The sequence below is a fragment of the Mesitornis unicolor genome, unplaced genomic scaffold, assembly GCF_000695765.1.
Source record: "Mesitornis unicolor isolate BGI_N332 unplaced genomic scaffold, ASM69576v1 scaffold34482, whole genome shotgun sequence".
Taxonomy (NCBI): Eukaryota; Metazoa; Chordata; class Aves; order Mesitornithiformes; family Mesitornithidae; genus Mesitornis; species Mesitornis unicolor.
In genome coordinates, this window is record NW_010170474.1 from 1 (window position 1) to 21,977 (window position 21,977).

The following is a 21,977-nucleotide window of genomic DNA, read 5'->3' on the forward strand; positions in this document are numbered from 1 at the left end:
TTTTCCAACCGAGCGATTCTGTGTGATTCTTTGTGTGATAATTGAAAAGCAAAAACATCCAATGCAAAAGAAAAAGGTGGTCATAAATTGATACACTTCTTAATATTGGCTGCAGTATTAAGGACCTGTTTTTCCCTTCGCAGCATTACTTAACGTGTTTCAGTGGAACGATAGCAGTGCCCTTTCTGCTCGCTGATGCCATGTGTGTTGGATTTGACCAGTGGGCCACCAGCCAGTTGATCGGGACCATTTTCTTCTGCGTGGGCATCACTACGTTGTTACAGACAACCTTTGGGTGCAGGTGAGATTTGGGACTTGCCTCTCGTTGTTAGATGGTTATAAGATGAGACTCCTGTTGGGATTTCCAGGACGCAGTCCAAGATCTAAGAGGTATTAAGTCTGTTTTCAAAGGATAAATGTAAAATAAAAGAGAGCAGGTTAATTACAGGACACTTAGGGAAACTTTTGGAAAGCTGCTCCCAAAAAGAGGTGGATCTGAAATGAGAGGAGGCATTTCAAGGGTAAGAAAATACAGCAGGGAGAGGGAGAGGAGGAGGAGAGAAATCCATGAGAACAGAGAATATAGACATGTTTCTGGGTGAAAAATTCATACACCTTTGTAAAGAGGAACTGATTTTGATCTTTTCAGTAGTTTATTGAATTAAGAGTCTATTCCTGCCAATATTTACATTGCTGTGATCAGTCACAGAATCACAGAATATGAGGAGTTGGAAGGGACCTGGAAAGCTCCCCCAGTGCACCCTCCAGAGCAGGATCACCAGAGCAGTCACACAGGAACACGGCCAGGGCTTTGGGTGTCTCCACACAAGGAGACTCCACAACCTCTCCACAGCCTGGGCCATGCTCTGTGCCCTCACACTGACAAAGTTTGTCCTCATGTTCACATCAACCTCCTGTGCTCCAGCTGCACCCATTGCCCTTGTCCTTTCATGGACATCCCAGAGCAGAGCCTGGCTCCTTCCTCCTGACACTGCCCTTTCCAAATGGATCCCAGGAATGAGGGCTCCCTCAGTCTCCTCTAAAGCCCTACAGCAAAGTGTGTGCTTGTTCCCATCAAACACTTGTCAAATGAAAAAGGTAGGGGAAAAATGATGAGGTTAACTTGTTATTCTGTGAACTGAGTGTCTCTGTAACCTTCTGATACAAATAAATTGATGTTATTAGTTCCCCGAATTGAGAAGAAACACCTGTGTATGTGTACAGGGCCACCTTTGGTTGCTCTGTGTACAAGAGACCAGTTCAGGTGTCAGCAAACACTTGTAAAAACCTGGTGTTGCTTAGAACAGGATGTTGTAAGGCTTATTAACATGAAAATAAATGGTTTTAAAAATACGTGGTCTGCGGCAACGGCTGCAGAGAGATGGTTGAGGTGTTTACTTAAACTTCTCTTGACTCTGCCTGTGACAGCTGAAACCTGCAGGGTTATTTCTGCATCTTGAATAAACCAAGAGAGAGTAAAACCAGAAGGAAAATGCCAAGTTTTTAAGAAGATGATATGGTTACTTGAATGATTCATGGGTCATTGAGTGCAATTTAAGAGCAATGCGAGCTGAAATTTTGTGTTCCCATAGAAAATGGGCAAGCACCCCACATTTTTCATTATTTACCTAAGAAACAGAATCTTTGGGTGGAAAAGTCATCTCAGTGGGGTGCTGGGGCAAGCCTGTGGTGGATCACTTGCAGTTGTAGATCAGCTTTTCATCTCAAAACTTTCCAAATATTTCAGGTTTTCCAATGTAATCTTCACTTGCTGTTTTTAGTTCACTTTCTTGCCTTTTTTTCCCCCTTTAAAAAAACTCTTCCCTTTATTTTTTTATTGTGCCTTACTGGATTTATGAAATCACTTCAGTGTTTTGTATGAAAAGTTCATTCTGATGAATGAAGGCAAATTACTGAAAGAGAAAATTGTCTTTCCCCCAATGTATTTGCTTTTAGTCAAGGCTGCCTGCAGTTCACAGTCATATTTTCTGCCTGATTGGCTCTTTGTGCCTTAGCTCTAATAATAAATTTATAATTTATATAATTTAAATAGGGATACAGGGATTGTTGACCTGGGCAGGAGCTGGAGGAATAATATAATAGAAGGTATTTTATTATTCAACCTTGAGTGTCTCCTCCCTGCATTTATTTAAGCTTAAAATCTTCCAATTTTGTAAGAGGTGTGGAGTTGTGGATGGAGATGAACCCAAAGGGGAGCTCGGTTTTCCTCTGCTTCTTCCAGCTTTCCTCTTCTGCCTCAAACTTATCAGAAAAAGCTTAGGTTTTGTACTTCCTGAGACTTTAATCTCTTCACAGGACTAAAGTTTGTAATATTTGGGTTTTTTCCCTGACTAATCTTGGGCTTTTCCTCTTTATTACTTATTATAAAGTAATTCTGGGCTCCTGCAGAACCCAGTGTGGTCCCATCAGTTTGCAATGCTCTTTTCCTTCTGTATGATCCCACCTCTGCCCTCCAGGGTGGTTTTATTTTAATCCTTTTCAGTGGTTTCCACTTGCAGATGTTTATTTATTGAAGAGGGAATTGTGTTGAAGTCTCACAACAAGTGAGCTTGTACTTGAGGAGAACGTTTCCGCGGTTGAACGTTTCCTAACTATTTACCATGTGGTTCTGGTTTTATGTAAGGGTGGGAATGGGCTATGGTAGCAATGTTCTCTAAATGAGATCTTCAAGTATTTATTGGCAAGTCTTGTCAACTGCAAAAGTGTTTCAGCAAATAAAGCCGCTACGGTTTCGAAAGGTCAAATTCCAGGGTTTAAAGGTCCTTAAAGATGGATTTAGCTCAATTACGAGGAAGAGCCGTGGGCAATTTGGTACCCATTCTGATTTGAGGAATTCAGGCTATTTATTAGATGATGGAATAAGCCAAAAGATTTGACAGGGATTCAGAGTAATCAGCGTGACGGCGACAATTAAATACAGCTTTAACATACCTCAGTGTTGCAGGTTTGCTGTGCCCATCGCTCCCGTGTCCAAGCACTCTTACACGCGTGAAATGTTCATGGTGACAGCTTTCCCAGATGACTTCAACTACACAAAAAGCTCTGTCTTCACAGCAGCCGGTGCCAAACTTGAGCAACTTCTCAATTCAGACATGGGATTAAAATGATATCCCAGTTGTAAGCTGGTAGCTAGAAATGAATGCCTGGCTTGGCAACATGAAGGTGTTTCACAAGCCATGTTGTGAACATCTTTTTCTTTGTAAAACGATTGATCCTGCTGGGCTGATTTTCAATAATAAGTTTAATTTTTAAAAAATCCTCTTTTTTTTGTTCCAGCATAGGAAAAAAAGCAATATTTGGACCCTCCTGCCCCTTTTTGTCAATACACTGTGAGTGTCTCATATGAAGGTTGAGCAGATAGCCAAGCCAGACATGCTAAGACCTTATTATACATTATTTATTCAGGTATTTTTCTGTGATACCAAACCCAGTCTGGACCGAAGTCTCGGTACAAATGACTTCATCCCCGGAGAATGTGTTTGCAATGCATATTTACCAAATCATTACTGGGGGTACAGAGGGCTGTGTAGGTGGGATGGAAGAGTAACAGCTTGTTACAGGTATTGCATATTTTGCCACGGGCGCCAGCTTTGCTTCGTTTGCTTAACGAACCTGGAAAAATAAGGTGAATCATTCACTCGTAGCTACCAATGGTAAAGCTTTGATTTTTGGCTTGGAGAAACTCCAGAGGGAGTTGTGTGCTCAGATGGCTCATACATTTTACGAATTTGAATTTCAAATGCAGTTTTCTACATTTGGGGTCAGCTTTTTTGGTCGCTCATGGCCCAGTCTCCTTCCCAGTGGTTCTGACTTCCTGTGAACTTTACAACCACTGCTGGTAATACGCTTCTGGTTTGATTTGTTTATTCTTTTTCCTGTCTTTGTGCCTGTTTTGATCTTTATCAGAATCTGCTGCAGTTCTTTTTCCTTTATGGTGTTTGCTCTGGCACCGCAGCATTTCATTGCAGCCGTAAAACAGCCGTAGACGCAGCGCAGGAGCTGGAGCCGCATGAGCAAGTGTTGCACGTGTTACATCTTGAGGTCTGCAATTAAAGAGAACCTTATTACAACCCAGTAATGCCAGTATTTATAGAATAGTTCAAAGTGCATCCTCTCTGGGGTGAAGTAACATCTGCATATTTGTTGTGTTGCGCAAGCTACGGCGGGTTCAATAACTACGTAGTTGGGGCTGGTAGATGCTCTTTAGATCTTAAACCTTTTGGGAAGTGTAAACACCAATGCGAAGAATGCGATCTTGACGTTCTTGTGGTGTTTGTGTTTATTACTGGTAGCCACCTGGAACATTTAATCAGCCCTTATCGACCTCGTAGTTGTTGACACACACACTTAAAGATGAATGTATAAGTGACTGTGCTTCCAGGCATGCAGAGGGAAGGTATTGAGGATGCAGGCTGCCTTCTGCACTATCGAAGAGCTTTTTTTCACGTGGCGGGACGGTCAAAGCCGCACGTTCAGCAGTCTGCTGCTTGCATCGGGACGTGCATCTGTATCCCTGGTGTGCTGCTGAGTCAGGTCCTTAAGCCAGCGTCTGGGACCTGTGTGTTGGTATCCAGTCGTTGGCTGTTAAATTAACTTCATGCTTGTAATGTCTTTGGGTTGGAAGTCTTAATATTTCTACAGCTGTTCTTTTTATTAAAAGAATTCTCCTATTTCACATTTATAATAAAGGATGGTTTTGAGGGTGAGTGACCACGTAACTGCAGTTGATTCCCTGCCATGATACTATAACCGAGAAATGTCAGCGTCTTCTTCCCTTTCCACCAGGTTACCCTTGTTCCAAGCGAGTGCTTTCGCGTTCTTGGCGCCTGCCAGAGCGATACTCTCCCTGGAGAAGTGGAAATGTAATAATACAGGTAAATGACATTTCTGCTTGTTCAGATTTAAGGGACAAGTGACCCAGATCACGTACGGTGCAGCCGCCAAGCCTTTGGGTACGGAAACTGGAAGTAATGAGCAGGGAACGTGAAAACTTCTCTCCTTTTACAGTGTTCAGACTTTGTGCCTTGGAAAACCATCCCTAAAAATGCCCTCGTGGGATTCTGTGTCTGGGGTGTTTGTTAATGTAAAAGATGTTGACCAAAGAAATCTAGCATGAGCATAAACCAGTTCTGTGGTTATAAATGGAGAGAGAGGCAGAAGGATTCTGTAAATGTTCCTTCCTGGTATTGGGAAATAGTGAGTCCAGTCCAGTGCTTTTAAGTTGAGTAGCAGCAAGTTTGAGCAGTGCTCAGCATCACCTCAAGAGCAGCATTTTTACCTCTTTAACCTGACAGGTTTTGCAGAGCAAGCTTTGATAATACTGGGATATTTTGTAGTATTTGGGCAGTGCAAGGCAGCAGTGCAGAGAAGCGGGCTGCTTCCTCCTAAATTCTTCCCTGGGGTCTTTTTTGCTTCTCTAGTAATTTCCACTTATATTATTTATGTGTTTATACATCTCTTTTGATTCACTTACCACCATCTAATTAGTTTCCCCAATGTTTTTCTGTATAAAACTTAGCTTGGAGCATTCACATTTTCTCCCTAGGGAGTCAGATTTAGCTACTGGGAAATAGCACCTGGGTTCCAGTGCCCAACTGGAGCAACAAACTGGGGAGCTCTGGTCGCACTGGCTGTGTTGGGTATCTGTGCACACAGAAATGATACACACCTTGTTGAAAGGAAATGCTGATGGTAAAGCAATTTCTCCACAACTTCAGCTGTTCAAAAAGAGCCTTTGCTGCATCTTGGCCTCGAGCCTTTTACCCTTGCGAAGGTGTCGATGGGGTTGTTACCAGGGGTCAGCTCATCACTCCGTGAGTGACCTAAATTGGTGCCCAAACGCTGGAGTATTTGGTTCCCAGTGTGCAGTTGAGTAATTCTCCGTTTGTCTGTTTATTGGAGTGGGAAAAGAAGCCCTAATTGACCTTTCTTTCTGGAAGTTACGATTTTTTCCCACTTACAGTGGGTAAAATTAATGGTTAGCTCTTGCGGAACCTAAGTGTGGTATTACTTGACTTGTAGCATTGCAGAGCCTTTATTCTGTGCAAATCAAGGCTCGTTTGTCAGACACAGCTTTAGGGGAGATTTATTTTGTATTCAATGATGACAGAGTGGCCAAGGAATAAATACCTGTGTTTTTCTTTCCTTCTTTTTGTAAGATATAACAGTTACAAACGGAACAACAGAGCTGCTTCACACTGAGCACATCTGGTACCCCAGAATACGAGAGGTAATGTAGGAGTAGCCTTTCGCTGTTGATCTGTCTGATTCCAGTTAAGTTTCTCACCAAACCATCTCTGTTCTCCTCTTTAATTGGCAATTTCTTCTTCCGCTGTGATTTCATTTAAATATATCCCTTTCCTCATGTCATGGAAGTCTTCATCCTTTCAACTTGTTCATTGCTGGACAGCAAATACAAGGAGTTAGTTACCACGTTCCAAAAGATGCGCAGTAAAGTGCACAAGTGAGATGAATCCTCTTTTTTTTTTAATAACACTTTGCTATCTGTGCTCACCGGTAGCAGTTCAGCTGCTCCCATCCCGCTTGCCTGCTGGCGCTGCGTTCAGTAGGCTGTCCCCTGGAAGGTAAATTAGCAAATCTGCTCATCCCGAGGTAAAAAAAAACTTCCGATAAGATGTCAGTTCTCCCAAGAGGCTGAAAATCAGTTGCTGAAATAGCAGAGCCCTTCTCCACTCGCAGCACTGCAGTCTGAACTTCCCAGGATGAGGGTTGTGCCCAGGCGTCACACCGGAGTGGTAGATAGCGTAGTCCAAATTGGAGCGTGTGTCATGGAATTTATCTCCCATCCCGTTGCTTTGGGCTGCCAAACTTTTTCGTAATTAAAAACAACCCCTCTCTCTTCCCCATGTTCAAACCATAGCTACATCCTGCCAAGAGCCCTGCAGCCAAGAGGGCTGACAGTCTCCTGAGACCACAACGCTGCTCTATACCAGCTTCTAAGGAGCACTTGTGAACAGTGCAGCACACACTCTGCCCCTAGGAGCTAGGAGCATCACCTCCGTGACGCCACCAACCCTTGCCGGTTCGATCTGAGAGCTTAAAGGTTAGCCTGGAACCCAGGTCTCCTGTCTGACGGTGTGATGTGCGATCCACACAACTACCAGAACTGGCCCACTGGTCTGTTGTGTAATAGTTTTGTGGAGAAAACCATAAGTGTTATGCTTAAGCGATAAGTCACTTAAACATAATGAGCTGTTTTATGCCGAAAAATTTGCTGAGTTTCTTCTGTGTCACTGAATTCTTTTAACTGCAGTTTGTAACCCAGAGCAGAAAAAGCAATGTTTGGGGCTTGCTTTTAAAACTGAACCGCCTCTTTCCCATTCTTGTGTGTTCAGATCCAAGGTGCTATTATCATGTCCTCCTTGATAGAAGTGGTCATCGGTTTGCTTGGCCTTCCCGGCGCCCTGCTGCGCTACATTGGACCTCTGACCATCACGCCAACCGTCGCTCTCATCGGCCTCTCCGGTTTCCAAGCTGCTGGCGAAAGAGCGGGCAAACACTGGGGTATCGCGATGTTGTAAGTACTCCAGGGTGTTCTTGGCTTAGGCCATGGGGTCCCCGTTGTTGAGTCAGGAATTTTGGGGAGTCGGGGAAAAGCCAGAGTCTGTGTGGCTGCATTGAAGTGCTCCCAGCGTGGAGAAACACGGTGGGCAGGAGTGAGAGTGGGTCTGGAGGGGCTCAGCTGGCAATTTGGGAATAAGGACGGCAGCAACTCAAGAAGAGGAGGAAGGGAAGGACGATGGCTGAAGGTGAGGAGAACAGAGGATTTTATAAAGCAACAGTTGGAGCCCTTGACTGGGTCTAATTCAGTGCTATAGTAAAAGAGGATTTAGCAAAACACCAGAGAGATCGGTGACAATTTTTAGGATCCTTGTGATCCATTTTATGATCCAAATACCATTGGTGGTAGTGATCCCTTTGTCATGGTTATTTGGCTTATCTATAGCCAAGAGAAATTTGTAAGACGACAGAGCATATTTATTTCCATGAAGGCCATCAGTCGATGGGGCATAAGTAGACTTCTCTTTGGTGGATAAAAAGGCTTTTGGAGTGAATTTTGGGGAGCGATGTGTGCATTTCTGTAGGACAGATGCCGGGGAAATTAAAGAATTGAGAGAAGTCATGAAAGGGAATGACTGAGCGAAATGAGATGAAGCGGAGACAGAAGCTCCCTGTGCAATGCTGTGGATAACCAAGCAAATAAGGGTGGAAAGCACATTTTAGGGACAAGGAAATTTGGCTGAGCGCTGTATGTGATGTACAGCGACCAACTTATGGGGCTCTGGAAGCGGAAGGAGTGGCTGATGGGATCCGATGCTGCTCTGCCTAATCTGTTTGCACAGTGCTCTGAACACGTAAAGTATTCTGTAAGTGCAGCTTACGATCAAGAGGGCTCTTTAATTCTCTTTTATCTTGGCTGTTAGCATCACGAATATCTTTGTAATTCTGTTATGTTAAGCTGCTGACCTGAAGGAATGTTTTCTTTCCCTGTAAAACAAATTCTGTGCAAGTTGGGACCAATGCTCAATCAATCAATCAATCAAGCAGACCTTCGGTGAACTGGACATGGAAACGTGTAATTAAAGTTGGCATTTTGCAGATGGAAAAAGAGAAATCAATTTAGGATCAGGATTTAAGTTTTCTTTTCCTGTAAAACAAATTCTGTGCAAATTGGGACTAATGCTCAATCAATCAATCAATCAAGCAGACTGGACTGCAGTGAACTGGATGTGGAAACGTGTAATTAAAGTTGGCATTTTGCAGATGGAAAAAGAGAAATCAATTTAGGATCAGGATTTAAATATTGCCCGGTCAATAAGTGTTTCTGGCTTCTGCCACGCAAAAGTGTGCTCTAGGTCGTTGGAAATAACTCCAAAGCCATCTAGAGCCACTCCAAAATAACTTGATTTCTACAAGATGTGGCACTTGAAATTGTGTAAAAATACTGCATTGCTATCTAGCACAGAGGAAAATATCCGTGTGCGAGCTGTAATTCTCCGTTAGCTGCAGATGCTCTTTGACAACATTTCCAGTTTCCCAAAACACTTTTCTGACCTTGCCTGTTCTGCAGGTGCCAGGCTGAAGCAAAGGGAAATTATTCCTGAACTGATCTTTGCCTGTAGATGTGGTGAACAAAGCTGTTCCTTTGGGCATTTAAAGATTTGGTAATGCTGTACAGAATGGCTGCGAGCCCCCCTGCCGTGTAGCCAATATTATTTATAATACTCTATTATATCATATAATACTATATTATATTATCTAGTACTAGATAATATTATCTAGTACTATACAATCATATTATTTGTAATACTATACAATCAATATTTATAATACTATACAATAATATTTATACTATACAATCATATTATTTATAATACTATTTATGACACTTATTTATACTATTTCTAATAGACTAATACTACATTATGTCCACCTCTGCACTAAAGAAATCCAAATAAAAAGCCACCTGCCCTCAGGAGAGCCACTGTCAGGGCACAGAGCCCATTTTTCCATAATGGGCATTGGGAGAGATGCCAAAGTATTTCCTGAGTGCCAGGAAAAGGTGCCTTGATGATTCGGCTCTGGCCGGGGTGAGGGCTGGAACTGCACCCTTCTTGTGCAGGGCTCTTTGTTCCTGGAGATCGAGGGAGAATAAAGCTCGGGTTTGTTTCTTAGGGCCTGAACCTGATCTGGGTCAGAAAAGGGAGGGAAGCTTAAAATCCGCCCGTTTTCTATTTAAGTCAGCTGATAAAAACATCATCTCTGATTTCAGGAAAGCTTCGCTCTTTGTGTGGCCTTTTGATGGCAAAACTGGTTTGGACTATTGCAGAATTGAGCAACCTGCCCTGGCTTTTTATTTGTCGTTGCACTGGGTACTTATTTAGCTGTAGAGTTAAGTAATTTTTAACGTATTAGAGAAGCTTAGCAATTTCTACAAAGGGGGAAAATGCGAAATACTTGAGGCCCAAATGGAGTTTGAGTCAAAAGGAAACTCTTTGTAAAGGCTGGGGATCTTTCTCAAGCCTGATTCATTTTCCTGGTTTCATTTGCCTGCTTGCTGCTGGCTGTGATGGCAGCACTTTAAAACACAAATGAGGTTATTTTGGCTTTCGTGGAATAATAATTTCTTTAAGCAGTGTTCTCTTATGATGCTTTGTCTTGTGTTAAATTTAAAATGTGCATTCAAAGTCTGTGTCTGAAGAGCCTGAACAGGTTTGTGCTGAGGACCATTTGAACGTATTGGTGCTAATGATACGTCTCTCTCATCCCACCTTCCTCCTCCTTTTTCCTCAGGACTATTTTCCTGGTATTGCTGTTTTCTCAATATGCCAGGAATGTCAAATTTCCCTTGCCCATTTACAAATCGAAGAAAGGTTGGACAGCGTACAGGCTGCAGCTTTTCAAGATGTTCCCTGTAAGTTCTTGAACTTATTCTTCAGTTGGGAAAAAAACCCCATAATTTGTGTTTTTGGGGGGAGAGGTTCTTGGTTTTGGTTATTATTAATAATACAATAGATCACAAAGATGAGATAAAAGCCGAAATGGGTTTATGGGAAACTCAATTAAATGGCAAATTTGTCGTTTTGCCAGATCCTATGCTGATATTTGTCTTTGAAGAGTGGTTGCAGTGATGAAGATCATGAGGGGAGGGGAAGGGGGTAGAGAAGAAGGTGATGTTTATGCCTGCAGTGAAAGCCTAAACTCAGCCCTCCAAAAAGGGGCGGCGAGATCATTATCTTCGACTTTAATGAAAGCAATGCTGCATTCCCCCATGTGAAAGACTTCCTTTTATTTCTCCAGTAAAGTTGAGACCAATTCACCCATTTGTTTAAGTGCCCATTTGGAGACTTTCCCATTTGTTAGGGGAGAGAAGAGGCTTTAATTCGAAAGCTTTTGTAACTGCACCTTCGTTAGGGGCTGGGGGGGGGCACCCAACAGATCTATTACAGGATTTACTGCTTGTTCAGACTTAAAATATCACTTGTGATCACACTCAGATATGTGTGTAACAGATACTCAATGCAAGAGCAGTTTGATGAATATTGCCAATTACAGTTGATCTTAAACAGCTCTTTTTCTCCTCTTTCACAGATCATTTTAGCTATTTTGGTGTCCTGGTTGCTTTGCTTCATCTTCACCGTCACCGACGTCTTTCCCCCTGACAGTTCCAAGTACGGCTTCTACGCTCGCACGGACGCCCGGCGAGGAGTGCTCTTGGTAGCTCCGTGGTTCAAGGTCCCTTATCCTTGTAAGTATGTCTGCTTTTAAGGGCTGTTTTCCTAATAATATACCTGTGAGTGACATTTCTGTTGTTTTCAGAAGCATTCCTACTTTTTCTCTGATGCATTTCAATGTGCACTGACCTAAAGACATCGTAGGTGGGGATAGTGGGGTTTTTTTCCTTGTTTTTTCTGTTGAATTTGATACCGTGATGTCTCACTCAAGAAACAACAAGTCTCTGAAACCTGTATTTATAGGGTTTATCATGGTAACTCTTGACTTCTGATAGCATAGTGTGAGTGTATCTGTAATATGGATTTTCAGGGGATGGTTTGTTTACCTGTACTTGTCAGCACTCCGGTCAGCTGCTGTTAATGTATAATAACAGATGGGTTATTCCATCTCCTGTGGAGCTACAGAAGTCATTGATTTTCGCTGTCTAAACAATCAGAGTAGAGTTTTTTCCAGCTTCCCAGCCCCAAACACACCCATTCTCAGATTAGCACAGCTCTTAAAAACCACACGAAAATGTCCTGACTTGCAGAAAGCGGCACTGGAATGGGCCGATGGGCACGTTGGAGAATGCCAGTCAACGCTTATCACAGGACAAAAATCACTTACAAGAGAACATGAAATGCTTTGTATGGCATCTTAGATGTTTGTATTCTTTTGCTGGCCACCTCTTAAGTGTTTAAAGCTGTTAAAGGCCGTTTCTTGCAGCGTGAGGTAGAGTTGCGCAACTGGTTCACCCTTGCGCTGCTCCAAAATTAATGGGGGAATAACAGAATAATATTCTACTAAAATTAAAACTGTTAGGAGTAAGGTTACCTCGTAATGGGGCAGCTTCGTTGGAGTTTTCCGTGTGCTTTGGTCCTGATTGGATCTTAAAAGAAAAACCGCCTGTAAAGCAGCGTTTGGAGGATGGATAATAGGTTTTGGGGGAAAAAAAAGAGGAGGAAAACTTCCCCTTCATTCATATTTGTGTGACTTCAAGTTCCTTTTGTTGCGAGAGGCTCATCTATTTCGAAGAGATAAAAGCATCAAGGCAATTGCTGTGGAAAACCTGCCAAGCTTTGCTACAGGCTTAAATTAATCTTATTTTCTCTTCTGTAACAATTTGGAAGGCGTTTGTGCACTGATCATAGCTGGGTTTGGCCGTTCTCTTCACTGGACTAAATTTGTAACCAAAGACTGAGTTTTCAGAGCAATAATAATTAAGTGGCATTCACCTCACCGATCAGAATTGGGTTTTTCACCAGCAGTGGTTCAAATTCCTTCCTCCTGAGCAGGAGGAATTGTTTTGGTGGGGTTTAGGGGCTTTTTGGGTTTTTTCCCAGCGTGATCAAAGCAGTTGGTTGGGCACTTTTCCCTTTGCTCCTTTCATCTGCTCGAACTTGCCAGACTGCGTTACCGTGAGGGGAGTTTGTTGATTCCTTTCAAGAGGAGTAAATTGCCGTATGTTTTGATATCTACATTGTTTTCAGTGGCACAGGAGATTTCAGTTTTCTTTTCTTCACAGTTCAGTGGGGACTCCCGACCATTTCAGCCGCTGGAGTCATAGGAATGCTCAGCGCCGTCGTTGCCAGCATTATTGAATCCATAGGAGATTACTACGCCTGTGCCAGGTTGTCTTGCGCTCCTCCTCCACCTATTCATGCAATAAACAGGTTTGTAATAAAAAAGGGAATCTTTTCAGTGTCTTAAGCTACTTTTTAAACTTTGTTTTTGCCTTTTCCTTGGGATAAGACAAGAATGTGATCCAAATTTAAATGTTACAATTCAGTCAAACACAAGGTGCCAAGAATCTGAAACATAAGATGCAGCTTTCATGTTGAATTATTTTGTTGCAAGTGCAGCACTGGAAACCTGGTCCCATTCCTGTTGGAGTCTGTGGAAGTTACTGGTACAGTTTCTGTACTAAATCAGTGCTGGAATTGGGGTAGCTTATCAAATTCACCTGAAATGCAATTTTAGCAGTAAAGAGCAGCTCTAAGCTTGACTTGAATTGTTTTGTAATTTCCTCAGTTTAAGAACGTGGGTATCCAAGACATAGAAACCAGAAGTCAGGTTGGTTTCCAGGTGTGTTAGAGCTTGAAACATGAATTATCATAATTCATTATAATAATGTGGGACAGATGTCTTAACAGGCACTGACGGGAGACGCAGTCCTAAAGCACCATCTGAAGGGAGTCTGCGCTAACACAGGTTTGACTGCTTTGTCTTTTCTGTTTGTGATTTACAGAGGGATTTTCATTGAGGGTCTCTCCTGTGTTCTGGATGGAGTATTTGGGACAGGGAATGGCTCCACTTCTTCCAGCCCTAACATCGGTGTCTTGGGCATCACGAAGGTATGTGCTTTACTGGAGTATTTTATCTGCTCTGATGCGTGGCATGTGCCATTCTCATGTTTCACAGCGTGATCCTCTTCCAAAAAAATATCTTACTTAATACTTTGGGCAGACAAACTTTACACAGCGTTCTGAATTTAAACAATTTGTCTGTTGGCTGATGGAAAGGCATTCCAGATAAGGACCCCAGAAGTCTTATTTTTATTCAGAGTAAAGGGCAGTCAGAAAACCTCCATAAAGCACGTGGTGCTAAATAAACTACCGCTTTGAAAACTAAGAAGTTGAGCCATAAACACTGTAAACTGTATAGAAACTGATACTCTTTTGGATGTCTTGGCTCTGAAAGCATCACTGGAGAATTGACTGTTTCTAATGTCTCACTTGGACACGCACTGAAATGCAGCGTGAGGTCCTTGGCTCTTATTCACATCTGTGCTAGGACGTTACACTGACACAGCTACAACAGGAGCTGAAGTCAAGGTAAATTCAAAGTTAAATGTACCTGAAATATTTGTCATGATAGGTTTTTAAAGCACTGAGCATCCTATGGGGATTATATATTTTTGGGGGTGTTACTCAGCAAAATATCTTGAGGAACTTCCTTGTCCACGCATGGAGCTGGATGCGTGCTTGAATTCCTTGGTGAACTGGGAGACCTTGGACCGCAGATGGATGGGCTTGATGTTGTTAATTTAACCTTGTAAAGGAATACCAACAAAATTGGTGAGAGTAGTTTGTGCTGTAAATACGTACATCCTGTTGCGTGTTTTGCAATCCTGTGTAAGTCTCCTTGGTGCGTACCAGATACAAAATGTACGCTCTCCGCTCGCAATAACTCATCCCTCTGACTTAATCCGGCAGAGATGATGCATTTCTCTTCAGCCATTTTTTTTGTCTACAAAGGATGACTCTGTGCGGATGTAAAGTGAAATATCAATACTAACAGCACCATCTGCTGTCTGCACGAGTCTCCTGTTCAGTTGCCGATGGAAATTTCCTAGGAGAAATTTTAGTTAGAAAAAGCCTTCAAGAAAGCTTTCTTCTGTCCTGCTCCCTTTCTGTCGTTAATTCATAGGAGCTGCTGGGAATTAACAGCGCTTTTTTTATTAACAGGCCACAGAAATGAATGTAGGGTTTGCTTTGGAACAGCGAAAAATGAATGTTAAACGGCAGCTGTTGGAGAGAACAGAGGTGACCACAGTTAGGGAGGAGTGAATGTGCCTTATCCAGAGTGGCACAGCTGGGTGGCTGCGCTCCAGGGTTTTGTCTTGTTTTCCTGTCTGTGTTATTCATTCCTGAAAACCTCATCGTTTTTAACTTCAGTTTCTATCAAAATAGATTTTTGGCACATAGAGACACTGCTTTTTATTTGGGAGAGGAAATCTCAAAGCCCACATCGTCCTGGTTATCCTGTTAAACCAGTGCAACATTTGAAAAGGCTCCCTTGAAATCAGCAGATTTAGAATTTAAATTCGAGGCTTCATCTGGGTGTAAATACAGGAGAGTCTTTGAGCTGATTCTGTGAGCGAGAACCAATTAAATCAGATTAATTGAGGTAAGAGGAGAGGCAGCTTATGCCGTAATGATGGTGATGGAAATGGATGCTCCAGTAAGGTACTGGGTACCGTATCACACACTCCAAAATAATCCCATAAAGTGTGTGTTTGAGTGCCTGGGATAAACATTGGTGGTCATAGAGAAATTGCTGTATTTACCTTGAGCCTTTTCCTAGGTTTTTTGTATGATTTCCGTTGTTGTTCTAGCAAACACCCTCATTTACTGGTCCAGCTTCTGCTTGGGGGTGAACACATCTCACCCGACAGTTACACAGTGAAGAATATGGAGCAGAGAAATAACTTTGACCTTTAACATGCCAACTGTGCCTTTTTTCCCTCATTTCACTCATTTGGCTCAGTCACACATAATTAACCAGTTGATATCTACTCCTCTTTGAAGCTCCATGCTCTGTAGCAGGAAACCTGCAAAGGGCTTTGCTAGAAAAACCACCTTACAGCGTAACAGGTTGGGGTTTGTATCCCTGGTGCACTTTTTAATGCAAGTGTAACACTAAGAAAACATCAAAAGTTTAGGTTTTTAGCACAGAGAAACACTGCCCCAAAGTTTGAATGCTTAAAATAAAAACGAGAAGGAAGTGCAGCGCTTGGTTTCACAGCATTAGCGCAGCCATGATTTGCATACAAAGTGAGTTCAGTTCTGATCTCTTAAAGGAGTGATATAAAATCATTTACAACCTCTGTCTGGAAAGGCTGCATCTCCTTCAAGGGAGCTGCATGGTAGGTAACCAATGCATAAATTTTTGTATAAAAGAGCAGCACCACATGGGTTTTATTTGTGTTTATTAGCGCAGCCATGATTTGCATACAAAGTGAGTTCAGTTCTGATCTCTTAAAGGAGTGATATAAAATCATTTACAACCTCTGTCTGGAAAGGCTGCATCTCCTTCAAGGGAGCTGCATGGTAGGTAACCAATGCATAAATTTTTGTATAAAAGAGCAGCACCACATGGGTTTTATTTGTGTTTTCCTCTGTTTGTGGTAGGTAACCAATACATAAATTTTTGTATAAAGGAGCAGCACCACATGGGTTTTATTTGTGTTTTCCTCTGTTTGCATTACAGTTGATCCATTTGCCATCTCTCCTAGTTATGGCCTGTTTGTTTTCTTTATTGTAGATGGGACTGCGCCACATTTCATGGTTATTGTGGCTGTAGCAGTTACAGATGGTTTGAAAGATGACTTAATGTTAACGACAACAAAACCAAACGAAGTTACGTTGGGGTTGGAGCGCAGCCACGTTACAGCTGAGCCCTCCAAGACATTTGTGAAGGCTCTGCAGCCTGTTTTACGCCACGAAAAAATACGCAGGGAGGCTTGAAAAGACATTTCGAATGCTAAAATGAATGATTTGGGGGTTTGTTCCCCTGCAGGTCGGCAGCCGCAGGGTTATCCAGTACGGCGCAGCCTTCATGCTCCTCCTCGGGATGGTGGGGAAGTTCAGCGCTCTCTTTGCATCGCTGCCCGACCCCGTGCTCGGAGCCCTCTTCTGCACCCTCTTTGGTAACCAGTGGTTTTTTACTCCTATGTGTACGGTGTGGCTGTAGCTTTTTACTCTATCTTTACATATAAAAGTTATATATATAGTTATTGTCTTTTTTTTAAAGAAAAAGACTACATCAAAGCTGAGGCTTGCTCTGTTTTTGTTTAGGGATGATCACAGCCGTGGGTCTGTCTAACCTCCAGTTCATAGATCTGAATTCCTCTCGTAACCTGTTTGTACTTGGATTTTCCATTTTCTTTGGACTCGTCCTTCCAAGCTATCTCAAACAAAACCCACTGGTCACAGGTACGTGCTTCTGCTCTTTAACATAAAGCACACTTACACCTTGGACGTGCAAGTACACAGCGATGTGAAGGGTAAATAGGAGAAAAATCAAAGTATAATGGAGACAGTAAAAGCCATCGATAAGGAGGCAGGTGTGTTCAGAGGAGAATTAATGGAGGTTTTGAGACCTGAATTGCACATTTCAGTGGGATGCCTCTGCCCTGCTTTCTCTGGGTACGACTGTAGAGCAGTGGGAGGAGGCAATCGCCGGTTGGACTGGAAGAAAGACTGAATCTGAGTTACAAAAATAAGGGAAAACTCCAATAGAGAGCTTGGAAGCTAGGAATTTGTTTGGGATTTTAAAATTTTACATTTAAAATTAATTTCTTTTTCTCACTGTGGACATGTGGGCTGAATCTGAATTTGAATGGACTCAGTTTCAGACTGTTACCAGATATTAGTCTGGGGGAATTCATGGCTCTTCTCGGTGACGAACAATGATAGGACAAGGGGTAATGGACACAAACTGGAACACAGGAGGTTCCACTGAAATTGGAGAAGAAACTTCTTCTCAGTGAGGGTGACAGAGCCCTGGCCCAGGCTGCCCAGAGAGGTGGTGGAGTCTCCTTCTCTGCAGACATTCAAAACCCGCCTGGACGCCTTCCTGTGTAACCTCATCTGGGTGTTCCTGCTCCGGCAGGGGGATTGGACTGGATGAGCTTTGGAGGTCCCTTCCAATCCCTAACGGTCTGGGATTCTGTGATTCTGTGATGGAGAAGGTTTTCTATTCTAACAATTCTCAGTAGTGATCATGACAGCATTCGTCATCAGAGAAAGACTCCACAGGAATGCGTAACCTGTTCAGTTTGGTTTGGTTTTCAGAAGGAAACATTATTTAAGTTTTTATAGCTATCAGTTCGGAACCAGATTTAAGAGCATATCCAACCCACTCCGAGTTGTCATTATCAGATCAGTCATTCAAGCAGAGCTAATGATGAGATTTTAATACAACGTTCTTCCATGAACTGGTGTCAGTCAGTAGGATGTGTATATATGTGATAGGAATTCAAGTTCTCCTTTGTTTCCCTGTTCTAGGAATCGCAGGCATCGATCAAGTGTTAAACGTTCTCCTCACCACAGCCATGTTTGTCGGGGGCTGCGTGGCGTTTATTTTGGATAACACCATTCCAGGTCAGCTTGTAATTGTATCTGAATTAATAACTGCCTGTCTGAATGAAGATAGAGCAGCATTTTGTGGAGACAGGAGATGTGGAAAAAATTCCTGGGGTGGTTTTGACTTCTTTAGCACCTAGAGCAGGCTGCATAACACCTGCGTGCCTCAGTTTCCTTGAGAACACCTTGAATCTTTTTCAGGTTAAGGTGAAAGACCTAAAATAGCTGCTAAAACACAAACCAGACTAAGGATAGAGTGAAAAGATTTTGAGGTCCTTTTTTGAGGTCCCTTTGAATTTTCAGGTCCAAATGAATGAAGACCCATTCATTTAAGAGCAAAAATTTGCCTTGACTTCCAGTTACAGAATGAAACAGTTAATAGCCATTTCAAACAAACATTTTTCCCCCTTTTCCTGCCTATTTGAGGCTTTTAGAAGATCTTTCCAGTGCTTTACCAGACGCTGTGTCTGAGACTTGGGGTTTTCTTTCTGCTCTTAACCTTTGCTATATATGTATGTGTTTATATAAAGATATTTATGTATATATTTTGGTTTGGTTTCTAGGAAGCCCTGAAGAAAGGGGAATACGGAAGTGGAAGAAAGGGGTCGGTAAAGGAAGCAAGTCCCTGGATGGCATGGAGACGTATGATCTGCCTTTTGGCATGAACTTGATTAAGAAATACAGGTGTTTCAGCTTCCTGCCCATCAGCCCCACCTTCATGGGCTACACGTGGAAAGGCTTCAGGAAAAGCAGCAGCTGCAGGAGTTCAGATGAAGACTCGGAAGCTACAGTATAGCCTTAGCTGAAATTATATCCTCTAGTTGTAGTAAAAGATGTATTTGCAGTTTCTTGCTGATTTAAGAAGCATTAAAATATATGTTTTGTATATCTGCATTGAAATTCTGGAACCAGAGCTGAGACGGATTTTAAAAGAGGAAAAAAAAAAAACAAACGAAAAAAGCTTTCCTGTTGCGGGTGGTGGGAACCAGATTTCGTGTCTCTGGGGCGCGTTTCCAAATTTCTGCTGGATTTTTCAAGAGTTACACCTGTTATTATTATTAGAAATAACAGCTTCATTCGGTTCTGGAAGGTGCTATTAACAAAACGTTACTGTTTGGGGTGATTTTATTGAAGTCATCGATGTTGGCATTGCTGGCAGCGTTGGGTACGCCAGAAAATTTGAATCCTGTGAGATAAGGAGGGGAAAAATAAGGGAAGGTTTCCTTCTAGGTATTGTTTTTTACTCACTGATTTGCACATTCCATATTTTCAGCCCCAGGATTTCTTGATACTGGCAAATCATGAGAGTTTTTTTTTATTACTCTGTCCAAGGTTAGGACAGAAAGTTTCTGTAATAACAAAAACTGCGATCGCTCGGCGCTGCAGAAGGCACCGCTCATTTCACCTCATTTTTTTTAATGTTATTTTTCTGCCTGGCGTTTAACCACCCAACTCCAGTGTCCAGGTGCAGGTTTTCTTCAAAGGGACTCATGAACCTTGACTTTTCCCGAGATGGGAAACGTTTAACTCCCAGACAGCGCCCAGTAACGGTGCAGTGGCTGCATCCAGCAAGGCATCTCCTAAAACCTGCTGATTTTTGGAGCACTGGGAAGCAGTTAGCAGGTGTATACACAGGGAAAAGCAGAATTTTCTTGGTGGGGCTGCTGCAAAAGCTCGTTACTGCTGCGGAGACGATGCCGAAGGGCAGAGACGCGACATCTGATGTCCTCACCCGCGGGATGGTTTCACGGGTATTGGGGCCAATCGGGGCACCATTCAGATATCTCTTCTCTTTTTTTTTTCTCCTGGAATAGTCTCAGCTCTGACGTTAATGTGGGTGTTCACGCTCATCCCGCGTTCCTCATTAAAAGTTTGACCCACCTTTAAATGTTCTTACTATTGCAGTTAGTTTTAGACTTCGGTGTGGCCCCCAGAAGCTGTGGAGATCATCAGGGAAACGTCGTTGTCATGTCATTTCAAGGCCAGTATGCTCTACGGTGCTTGCGTTTTGTATTCCTGGACAAACACCCCTAAGGGTAGATCCTGTCATTCACTCTTCTATTTATCCACGTTTGACGACTGGACGGGAGCGCAGGAACTCTGTTTTCTCTACTTCCAGGTGAATTTGTTGTTGGTTTTTGAAGCATGGAAGGGTTTGGGGTGGGGAGGGCGAGGAAAGAGCTGAAGGGATCGGTGCTGAATAGTGTAGAGTGGGAAGGATTCCCTTTCAGCGTTCTCAGCATGCCGTGGCTCTTGCCAGAAACTATTTTATACCGCTTTTTTCCATAACAAAGCATGCGTTTGTTCCCGCTTCGGGGGAACTTTCAGTAGTTTGCAGTCTTGGTGTCCATTGGGCTATCTCGAAAGCTGGTGGGAAGAGTTATTGTGTGGTAGACAAGGTTAGTTTGCCTGTGAAACAAAGTCATTTTTCTCCCTTTTTTTATTGAAGTTTTCCGGTAGCGAGGTGTTAGATTTCCACACCCACTCGCGGGAGCGCAGAGACCTCGAATCAGCGCCACGAAGCGTCCAAATTTCCCATCTTTCTGTGCAACCAAAGACGTGGGGGAGTCAAATATATATATATATATATAAAAGGAAAATTAAAAAGGCCACCTGTGTACGGTGGTTGCAATGCTGAAATGGTGGTTACCTTGTAAATGTTGAGAAAGGGAGGCAAAAGTTTTGATTTAAAACGGTGCCACCTCGGAAATAGAGAAATGTGGAGTCCGGCGGTGGCAGTGGCGCCCGTGTCCCTGGGCTTGTCTGACTTCTCCCCCCAAATATTCTCTTGATAAAGTCAACACTTACAGCTCTGAGGCGATGAGAAACCACCTTGGTCTCTGCTCCCCTTTGGCTGAGGCAAAGCTCTGTTACCCACACGATTTGTTCAGTTCAGGCGAATTCCAGGGCAGCAAACCCGAGGATATTTTTAATTTCTCCCCCAGAAACCCCGCTCTTTCTTGCAGTGTAGGAGAGATTATCTGAATAGATGGAGCCTGATTACTCTGTTTAATTTGGATTTAATTCATTTCGTGACTTGGGGTCCTCCTGTGCCCATTCTGCCTGTGAGGACGGTTCTGCATAGCCAGCATTTTTGCCCTGCTAACACTAAAATAGGTATTTGTAGCCAAATTTGGGTGTATAATGACTCTCTCCATCCTTTTCCCAACACCAGTGGTTACAGAGGAGCCTGGGTTTGCCGAGGGGATTCGCTGAGGTACAGCGAGGGGTTGGGATGGACCCCGGCTCCCTGCAGGCCATGGGGGACCCCAAATCCTTCTGCTTTTTGCTTTTGGAGGGTGCTGAGCACCCCGGTCTGGGGGAACACGGTGCATTGTAATGTGGCACATCGAACTATTTCGGTTTTTCTGGTTAATCCAGGCTTGGCCGCGTTGCAGTGGCTGGGTGTAGAAATCTGACTCCTTGCCATGCTGTATTTTTCCTCCCTTACGTTCTTGCCTGCCTTGCAAAAACAGCTCAGTTAACACCACCACGTAGGGAAGGCGACACCCGAGAGGTGCGTTGAGAGGCGAGGAGATGTTTCAACCACAAGGTGAGACATCAGGGCAAGTACTCATGGTGGAAATCTCACTTTGTCACGTCAAAGATGGCATCAAACGTGTGCGAAACGAAACAGCTTGGGACTTCTGTAATCGATATTCTCTCGTACTTTGTGTGTTAGGTTAAATCAAGAATTCTTGCTGACACGTTGAAACACGTTTTCTAAAGCAAATACTCGCAAATTACGCCTGTAGAAATTGAGGTTTCATAGCTAGGAGCTGTGGCTGGATTCATGTTGTCAGATTGGAGTGCGTTGGCGGAGGAACTGAACCGGGTACCTCGCTCCGAAAG

At 43.1% G+C, this 21,977-nt stretch overlaps 1 protein-coding gene across 1 annotated transcript; it reads left to right on the plus strand.

Annotated features, from left to right (window-relative positions):
• Positions 1-143: 143 nt before the first annotated feature.
• On the plus strand, positions 144-19,050 carry SLC23A2 (solute carrier family 23 (ascorbic acid transporter), member 2; the record flags this gene model as incomplete). The annotated part of the gene is made up of 12 exons (XM_010179696.1): positions 144-301; positions 4,807-4,895; positions 6,180-6,250; positions 7,377-7,558; positions 10,336-10,456; positions 11,134-11,290; positions 12,782-12,929; positions 13,505-13,610; positions 16,558-16,687; positions 16,836-16,973; positions 18,048-18,143; positions 18,689-19,050. Coding segments are annotated over 12 exons (1,629 nt in total), but the record flags the coding sequence as incomplete, so codon positions are not given.
• Positions 19,051-21,977: the final 2,927 nt, after the last annotated feature.